General features: G+C 47.5%; 1 protein-coding gene across 2 annotated transcripts in view; it reads left to right on the forward strand.

The window, feature by feature from the left end:
• The window catches only part of Fa2h (fatty acid 2-hydroxylase), a 69,849-nt gene extending 60,922 nt beyond the window's left edge, over positions 1 to 8,927 (forward strand). The window contains exons 5-7 of one of the 2 annotated variants that reach the window (XM_008822971.1): positions 1,772 to 1,944; positions 2,386 to 2,638; positions 7,439 to 8,927. In XM_008822971.1, the coding sequence (XP_008821193.1) occupies positions 1,772 to 1,944; positions 2,386 to 2,638; positions 7,439 to 7,518 (506 nt within the window). In that variant the 3' untranslated portion in view covers positions 7,519 to 8,927. Of the gene's footprint in view, positions 1 to 1,771; positions 1,945 to 2,385; positions 3,039 to 7,438 lie in introns of those variants that run through there. The other variant, XM_008822970.1, reaches the window with a different exon arrangement.
• Positions 8,928 to 10,062: the final 1,135 nt, after the last annotated feature.

A 10,062-nucleotide genomic window follows, 5' to 3' on the forward strand; every position in this document is an offset into this window, starting at 1 on the left:
AAGAGGGAGGGGGAGGGGGGGGGGAGGAAGAGGGGGGGAGAGAGAGAGAGAGAGAGAGAGAGAGAGAGAGAGAGAGAGAGAGAGAATGAACATGACCAAAGCAAAGGCTTGTGGAGAACTATATTCTATATTAGTTACTTTTCTTATTGCTCTGACAAAATGCCTGACAAAAGAAAATTAAAAGCCGGGCGTGGTGGTGCACACCTTTAATCCCAGCACTTGGGAGGCAGAGGCAGGCAGATCTTTGTGAGTTCGAGGCCAGCGTGGTCTACAGAGCAAGTTCCAGGCAGCTGGAGCTACAGGGAGACCCTGTCTCAAAAAGACCAAAAAAAAAAAAGAAAATTAAAGAAGGAAGGGTCTATTTTGGCTCATAGTTTGAGGCTATGGTCCATCATTTCTGAGAAATCATGGTGGCGGGAGCATGAGGCAGCTGGTCACATTGTGCCCACAGTCAGGAAGCCATGAGAGATGAATGGTGCCACTCAGCTCACTTTCTCCTTTCTATTCAAGTCCAGGACCCCCATGCATGGCATGGTGCCAGGTTAAAGAAGGAAGGGTCTATTTTGGCTCATAGTTTGAGGCTATGGTCCATCATTTCTGAGAAATCATGGTGGCGGGAGCATGAGGCAGCTGGTCACATTGTGCCCACAGTCAGGAAGCCATGAGAGATGAATGGTGCCACTCAGCTCACTTTCTCCTTTCTATTCAAGTCCAGGACCCCCATGCATGGCATGGTGCCAGGCATATCAGATCAGTTAAATGTTTCTAGAAACACTCATAGACACACCCAGAGGTGTATTTCCAAGAAGACTCTAAATCCAGGCAACTTGACAGTGAAAATTAACCAGTGCAAAGGGTAAAGCCAAGAGGGTTAGATAGAAAGGGAGGAAATGGGACAAGAAAAAGTGACAAGAGCTGAAGTCAGAGGTTGAATGAAGTGGAGAAGAGCAATGAGAGCAGACAGAACTGCAGGGTATCAAGGACCTTGCCTCTGAAGAAATTTCACTTGGCTAGAGAGATGGCTCAGAGGTTGGCAGTACTAACAGCACTTATAGAGGGCCTAGGTTCAGTTCCCAGCACCCACATGGTGGCTCACAACCACCTGTGTCCAGTTCCAGGGGACCAAATGCCCTCTTCTGGCCTCCCTGACTGTATGTGTCACCTGCACACAGGTGCTCATACAGACAAGCAGGCACACACACTTGGATAAATATTTTAAATTTTTTTAAAGATAATTGTCCAGTCTTCCCACCTGCATCCAGACTGATCATCTTCAGTTTTTTAAGGCCTTTCTCAGAAGCTGTGATTTAAAGTCTTGTCTGTTGATCTGTATTTGGGTTTTCCTGTTCTTCCATTCCTCCTCACCATGGTCCCCAATTGTTCATCAATTAACTGGCTGGTTCTACTGGCTTTGTCAGGATGGTCCCCTTCTCCTCCCTCATGACACTGAGGCAGAGTTCCACCTTTCCAGGGTACAGGTCCCGGAACCAGCCAAAGCTATACTTCCTACAGTCCACGTGAGTAAAGTAACAGTTCTCTGGCCAGCAGCCCCATGACTCTAATAAAGGGCCCTTCCAAACTCAGTACAGCGCCTCATAACCTTCTCACTTCAACACATGGCATCTCAGCATGACCTAACCATAGCTACTATGTATAGAGCAGCAGCACCCCAACTGGCCTGAGTGATGAGTCAAGTACTCCAGAGCCACCAAGGCATGTGTACATGGGCCCCACTGACCCTGACCACACCTCTCTCTGTCCCCGACTGCAGAGTACTCAGTGGCAGTGCCTGAGTCCGTGTTCCCTGGTCTCTTTGTGCTGGGGATATTCCTCTGGAGCCTTATCGAGTACCTCATTCACCGATTCCTGTTCCACATGAAGCCCCCCAGTGACAGCTATTACCTCATCATGCTGCACTTCGTCATGCACGGCCAGCACCACAAGGTGAGCAGTGTGGGTCCCGCCCCAGGCCCCAACATATGCAGCCAGCCCCAGGAGACCTTGCAGTTGTCACCAACTCCCATGAGTGGTGGGTCTTCCTAGAGTCCAGCTCTGGGTTGGGAGTGATAGAAATGAAGGCTATGTGATACTGCTCAGATGGTGACAGGGTCAGACATTCTAATCTAAGCAAGGTGGGGACAGCATGAGTGTGAGTGTGAATGTGTGCACACATGAGTGTTATATAGGTCTTTCAGGCATGGGGGACCTACCTGTCCCAAAGCCACCAAAGATGCCAAGCCTTACCAGGACAGGTCACTATCCCCTCACTGGAACATCTGGCTACTCCATTCCATTCTCCATGAAGAGCATCTCCACTTTGGCATGCCATGGCCACAGATAAATGCCCTTGGGCTGCCTCTGACAGCTGGGCCTCTCTATCCACAGGCACCCTTCGATGGCTCCCGCCTGGTCTTCCCCCCAGTGCCAGCCTCTCTAATGATTGCCTTCTTCTACGTGCTCCTGAGGCTCATTCTGCCTGAAGCTGTGGGGGGCACTGTGTTTGCTGGGGGTCTCCTAGGCTATGTCCTCTATGACATGACCCATTACTACCTACATTTCGGCTCACCACATAAGGGTTCCTACCTGTACAGCATGAAGGCCCACCATGTCAAGCATCACTTTGAACACCAGAAATCAGGTAAGGATGGGCCTGTACTTCCCAGGCTTTGTTTTCATTCATTTGACTTATTTGACAGTTACTATTCGGTTCCAAGCAAGAGCCAGGCTCCATTCAGGGAAGTGGGCATGCACAAAGAGCTCCCTCCCCATGGCTCTCTAGTGCAACCAGCTGTGCAGGAACAGGCAAACAAGGAAATCAGTACATGGTCAAGATAATCTCAGACAGTGATAAATGAATGCCATAAGTAAAATAAAGCAAGAAAGTATTAGAACCAGGTATAGAGAGGAAGAAGAGAGATTTTTAAGGATACACCTATTTACCTCAGTATGACCGAAGTATTACCATTTTAACTTGTAATCACCTTTGGTCCCAGCACTTGGGAGGCAAGGGGCAGCTGGATCTCTGAGTTTGATGCCAGCCTGGTCTACGTAGCCAGCCAGTTCCAGGCCAGCTGGGACTACATAGTGAAACCCTGTCTCAGAGAGAGAGAGAGAGAGAGAGAGAGAGAGAGAGAGGTATGTGTCACCTGCACACAGGTGCTCATACAGACAAGCAGGCACACACACTTGGATAAATATTTTAAATTTTTTTAAAGATAATTGTCCAGTCTTCCCACCTGCATCCAGACTGATCATCTTCAGTTTTTTAAGGCCTTTCTCAGAAGCTGTGATTTAAAGTCTTGTCTGTTGATCTGTATTTGGGTTTTCCTGTTCTTCCATTCCTCCTCACCATGGTCCCCAATTGTTCATCAATTAACTGGCTGGTTCTACTGGCTTTGTCAGGATGGTCCCCTTCTCCTCCCTCATGACACTGAGGCAGAGTTCCACCTTTCCAGGGTACAGGTCCCGGAACCAGCCAAAGCTATACTTCCTACAGTCCACGTGAGTAAAGTAACAGTTCTCTGGCCAGCAGCCCCATGACTCTAGTAAAGGGCCCTTCCAAACTCAGTACAGCGCCTCATAACCTTCTCACTTCAACACATGGCATCTCAGCATGACCTAACCATAGCTACTATGTATAAAGCAGCAGCACCCCAACTGGCCTGAGTGATGAGTCAAGTACTCCAGAGCCACCAAGGCATGTGTACATGGGCCCCACTGACCCTGACCACACCTCTCTCTGTCCCCGACTGCAGAGTACTCAGTGGCAGTGCCTGAGTCCGTGTTCCCTGGTCTCTTTGTGCTGGGGATATTCCTCTGGAGCCTTATCGAGTACCTCATTCACCGATTCCTGTTCCACATGAAGCCCCCCAGTGACAGCTATTACCTCATCATGCTGCACTTCGTCATGCACGGCCAGCACCACAAGGTGAGCAGTGTGGGTCCCGCCCCAGGCCCCAACATATGCAGCCAGCCCCAGGAGACCTTGCAGTTGTCACCAACTCCCATGAGTGGTGGGTCTTCCTAGAGTCCAGCTCTGGGTTGGGAGTGATAGAAATGAAGGCTATGTGATACTGCTCAGATGGTGACAGGGTCAGACATTCTAATCTAAGCAAGGTGGGGACAGCATGAGTGTGAGTGTGAATGTGTGCACACATGAGTGTTATATAGGTCTTTCAGGCATGGGGGACCTACCTGTCCCAAAGCCACCAAAGATGCCAAGCCTTACCAGGACAGGTCACTATCCCCTCACTGGAACATCTGGCTACTCCATTCCATTCTCCATGAAGAGCATCTCCACTTTGGCATGCCATGGCCACAGATAAATGCCCTTGGGCTGCCTCTGACAGCTGGGCCTCTCTATCCACAGGCACCCTTCGATGGCTCCCGCCTGGTCTTCCCCCCAGTGCCAGCCTCTCTAATGATTGCCTTCTTCTACGTGCTCCTGAGGCTCATTCTGCCTGAAGCTGTGGGGGGCACTGTGTTTGCTGGGGGTCTCCTAGGCTATGTCCTCTATGACATGACCCATTACTACCTACATTTCGGCTCACCACATAAGGGTTCCTACCTGTACAGCATGAAGGCCCACCATGTCAAGCATCACTTTGAACACCAGAAATCAGGTAAGGATGGGCCTGTACTTCCCAGGCTTTGTTTTCATTCATTTGACTTATTTGACAGTTACTATTCGGTTCCAAGCAAGAGCCAGGCTCCATTCAGGGAAGTGGGCATGCACAAAGAGCTCCCTCCCCATGGCTCTCTAGTGCAACCAGCTGTGCAGGAACAGGCAAACAAGGAAATCAGTACATGGTCAAGATAATCTCAGACAGTGATAAATGAATGCCATAAGTAAAATAAAGCAAGAAAGTATTAGAACCAGGTATAGAGAGGAAGAAGAGAGATTTTTAAGGATACACCTATTTACCTCAGTATGACCGAAGTATTACCATTTTAACTTGTAATCACCTTTGGTCCCAGCACTTGGGAGGCAAGGGGCAGCTGGATCTCTGAGTTTGATGCCAGCCTGGTCTACGTAGCCAGCCAGTTCCAGGCCAGCTGGGACTACATAGTGAAACCCTGTCTCAGAGAGAGAGAGAGAGAGAGAGAGAGAGAGAGAGAGAGGGCATGTGCGAGAGAGTGAACCAAACCAAAACAAACAAAATACCATTAAATTAAAAAGTAAATTTAATTAAAATTAAAAAGGCAATCTTAGTATTCAGGACACTGAAGCAGAAGGATTTTTGAGAATTCAAGTCCAGCCTGGGCTACATAGTGAGTTTGAGGCCAGCCTGGGCTACAGTGTGAACCATATCAAGAAGGGTGGGGGAGAATAACAGAGATTTTTAATAATACATCTATTTAACTCAGTATAACCAAAGTATTACCATTTTAACTTGTGATCAGCATAAAAATCATTAACATGGGGCTGGAGAGATGGCTCAGCTGTTAAGAACACTGACTGTTCTTGCAGAAGACCCAAGTTTGAATTTCAACACCCACATGGCAGCTAACAACTGTCCATAACTCCAGTTCCAGGGGATCCAAAAGCCTCTTCTGTCCTCGGCAGGCATTGCATGACATAGGTGCACTTACCTAAATGCAGGCAATACACACATACACATAAAAATAATAAATAAGCCGGGCCTGGTGGTACATGTCTTTAATCCCAGCACTCAGGAGGCAGAGGCATTTGGATCTCTGTGAGTTCAAGGCCAGCCTGGTCTACAGAGTGAGTTCCAGGCCAGCTGGGGCTACAGGGAGTCCCTGTCTCAAAAAGACCAAAAATAAATAAATAATAAATAAATAAATAAATAAATAAATAAATAAATAAAAATATTTTTTTAAAAATCATTAATGAGGCCAGGCATGGTGGTGCATGCCTGTAGTTGCAGCACTTGGGAGGCAGAGGCAGGCACATCTCTGTGAGTTCAAGGCCAGCCTGGTCTACATAGTGAGTTCCAGGACAGCTGGGGCTACAGAGAGACCCTGCTTCTGTGCTGAGAGCACATCTCAATTCAGATGCTAAATTTTCACTGGACTTACTTGCTCTATATTTTTTTTATAAAATCTGTAATTTAAAAGATAGATTTGGCTAGCAGTGCATGGTGGCGATGCCTTTAATCCCAGCCCTTGGGAGGCAAAGGCAGGTGGGTCTCTGCAAGATTGAGGTCAGTCTGATTTTCATAGCAAGTGCCAGGCCAGCTGTGAGTACAGGGAGACCCTGTCTCAAAAAGACCAAAAAAAGAAAAAAAAAAGAAAAAAAAGGAGAGAGAGAGATTTGGATTGGAGTTGATTGGAGATGGCTCAACAATTAAGAGCACTAGCCAGGCATGGTAGTACACGCCTTTAATCCCAGCACTCCGGAGGCAGAGGCAGGCAGATCTCTGCTCTCCTGTCCTCTGCGGGCATTGCAGGACACAGGTGCACTTACATACATGCAGTCAATACACGCATACACATAAAAAAAAAAAAAAAAACCAAAAAATCCATTAAGAGCACTTGTTGCTCTTCCAGAGGACCCAAGTTCAATTTCCCGCACCCATGTGAGATGGCTCAAAACTGCCTGGAACTCCAGCTTCTGAGGAATCAACTCCTATACTTACATGCGCATACCTACACACACACACACATATACACATCATTACAAATAAAAATAAATCTTAAAAAAGATTGATTCACAGATATAAGTTGCTCCAAACCTACATAAGTGTTGTCCAGCAACTGAATCAATTTTTTTTTTTTTTTGGTCTTTTTGAGACAGGGTCTCCCTGTAGCCCCAGCTGTCTTGGAACTCACTATGTAGACCAGGCTGGCCTTGAACTCACAGAGATCCGCCTGCCTCTGCCTCCCAAGTGCTGGGATTAAAGGCGTGTGCCACCACACCAGCTCAAATAATCTATTTTTACATCAAAATTTAAATTAATTTGAATTACATGAAATCAGAAATGAGTTCCTTTGAAGCTCTAGCCGTATCCACAGTACTCATTAACCATGTGTGTCTTGTGGCTACTGTGTTGGGATGCAAAGCTCTAAAATAGTTCAGGAAAATGGCTCACTGCAGATGTCATTCAACCTAAGTCCCAAATAAAGAGAAGCCAATACCTGACACCTGGGCAGTGGACATTCTAGGAGCAGCAGCCCTGAGGTGAATGAACTCGCCTGGCAAGGAAGAAGGAGAAGCTGGAGGTAAGACAGAGGAAGAGGCAAGCAGGGCCAGGATATCCCAGGAACTCAGGCTAGATAAGGAGTCTGGGGTTATTCCAACTATGTCCTGGGAACACTAGAAACACAGGTGTCTGAGTCTTGGCTTCTGGAAGTTGGGAAGGTCAGTGGGGAGAGATGTTAAAATTGTTCCTAGCTCTACCCTGGCTCCTGTCCCAAGTAAATTTCCACCCTTCTGTCAGTGCTCATCTTCTTCCCCATTTGTCTTCTTCTCCAGGGTTTGGCATCAGCACTAAATTGTGGGATTACTTTTTCCACACTCTCATTCCAGAGGAACCCCACCCGAAGACGCAGTGACAACTCCCAGACCCTCTGTTCTGCCCTCAGTCCAACCCCTGCCCCTGCCCTCTGCCCTACCCCTACCTCCATCTCAGATCCTGCTAAGAAGGTCAGCGTTGGCCAGGCAGGATAGGCTTTGTCCAGCCCTAGGGTTTGGTGGACACTATGAGGTAGAACTGCCCTTCTGGCCTACCATGTGAGCGTCATGTCCTCTTGAGGACCAGGTAGCCCTTGGGGACTGACTCATCTCCAAATGATTCTGACTTTCCCATTGGCAGCAGTGCCTAAGCTTCAACCCACAGTACTGCTTCAGGGTCCAGTCAATGACCCTAAGGGGCATGAAGGAAACTGACCCCGCTTGTGCCTTAGCACCCTGAGCTCCTTGGGAGCCACCCCACATAGTAGAGGGATCAGTGTCACAGCAGAAATATGATGTGCGGAGCCTGTGGCCACATCTTACTCTCCTGCTCTTCCTCCAGAGGTGAGGTGAATGAAGGGATATCCTAAGAAGGGACAGCATGATGCCTCCAACAGGCTACTCCCAGACCCCAGGGTAGCCAGCCCCTCTGGACCCTGTCAACCCCAGATGCAAGCTGTATTACCAGATGCCTCAACTACAATACTCCAGCACCTACCTACCTGGGGAGACGGCCTGAGGGTGACTGGCATCAGCCTCAAGACTACCAGGAACCCTGGCCCTTGTCTTTGGGAACCAACAGCTGCTCTATCCACCTCCTCTCTGCTCCTAGAACCACAATACTGTCCCTGAAGGGAGGCTGAAGAGGCCTCTGCATTGATAGGAGCCCCACCCCAGCTCTGGCCATTCTTGGCTTCCACCTGCACAGGTGAATCCCAGCCCCCACCCAGGACCCTCTCAGTGGTGCCTCCTGAGGCCAAGAAGGGGCTTTATCATGTGGTGCCTTATCTCCTTCCCCGTGTCCCAGACCCTGAAGGTGAGGTTCCTGTCCATTCTTTCTTATAACCAGAGCCCTCACTGCACCTGAGAGTCATATTTATAAACTACATAAACATCCTTAGTCTGACCCCAGACTAAGTAGCTGGTCAGACAGCACTTTCTAATCCTATGTGTTGAGCTTATGCAAAAAAAAAAAAATCATTTTGCGTTCTTTTTTTGTTCCCTTCTCACCTACAAGCCATTACTACTTGAAACTTGTCAAGAACCCAATGGGCACAAAAGGCTAAAGAGAAGTGACGTGATGGGTCCTGTGATTTGTACTGTTTACCACAAGGCTATCTAGAGATTTGGGGATAAATACACAAAACTGCAGTTGTGAAATAAAGATGTAAATAAATTGTATATTTTGGAAAATAAAACATTGAAAAGAAACCAACAAAGACCCATTGGAGTTTGTTGATGGTGACTGGATTCCATTGTGATTTGGAAGGTTGGAGACTGGCCCCACAGGAGGAAGATTTACCAAATAGGTTTTATAAAGTTGCTGGGGAATGGGATAATAAAAAACTGACCGACTCTTATAGTCTTGTTTATTTGTTTGTTTTTGGGTTTTGGGGGTTTTGTTTGTTTGTTTGTTTGTTTGTTTGTTTGTTTGTTTTTAACAGGGTCTCCCTGTAGCCCTAGCTGGCCTGGAGCTCACTATGTAAACCAAGCTGGCCTTGAACTCAGAGATCCGCCTGCCTTTGCCTCTGCCTCCTGAGTGCTGGGATTAAAGGCATGTACCTCCATGCCCAGCTCTTTTGTTTTTTTAAATTTTTTCTTTATTATATTTACTTATTTAATGTGTGTGTGTGTGTGTGTGTGTGCATTCTCATATGCACAAGCCACAAAGGGCTCGTGGAGTTCAGAGGACAACTTCTTTCCACCATGAAGGTCCCAGGGATCGAACTCAGGTCATCAGGTTTGGCAGCAAGCACCTTTACCTGCTGAGCCAACTTGTCAGCCCTCTTGCTTGGTTTTATTACTGCAGACAGCATCTCTCCTTAATGTCTGTATTCTGAAGGGCTCACTTTCACAAGCTGCATTGATGCACCACTAGGGAAGGGCTTTAAATTTTTCTCCTTTATTTTTGAACATTTCATACATGTATACAATGAAATTTCATTTCCTCCCTCCAACCCCTCTCATCTCCCTGGCAACCTGCTCCTCCCAACTTCATTTTTTTTCTTTTTGATAACCCACTAAGTCAAGTTAGTGCCGTTCATATGTGCATAGCTGTGGTGCCCATCCACTGAAACATGGGAAACCTACATTCTCCCTTCCCTACCAACAATCCATTACCAGTCACTCCTCAGTATGGGGTGGGTCCTGGAGAGCATCTACCCCATCTATGCCACAATTTGGTTGACTTGATCTTGTGCAGGTAACCACAGTTGCTGTGAGTTAATGAGTGTGACAGCCAAGTCTTGTCCAGAAAATAGCATTTCACAGCATCCTCCCCATCCTCCAGCTCTTACAATCTTTTATTTTTTCCATCTTTTTTGAGGCAGGGTCTCCCTGTAGCCCCAGCTGTTTTGGAACTCACTATGTAGACCAGGCTGGCCTTGAACTCACAGAGATCCGCCTGCCTCTGCCTCCCAAGTGCT

Source organism: Nannospalax galili, unplaced genomic scaffold (assembly GCF_000622305.1).
Source record: "Nannospalax galili isolate Female #2095 unplaced genomic scaffold, S.galili_v1.0 scaffold568, whole genome shotgun sequence".
In the NCBI taxonomy this organism is placed as follows: Eukaryota; Metazoa; Chordata; class Mammalia; order Rodentia; family Spalacidae; genus Nannospalax; species Nannospalax galili.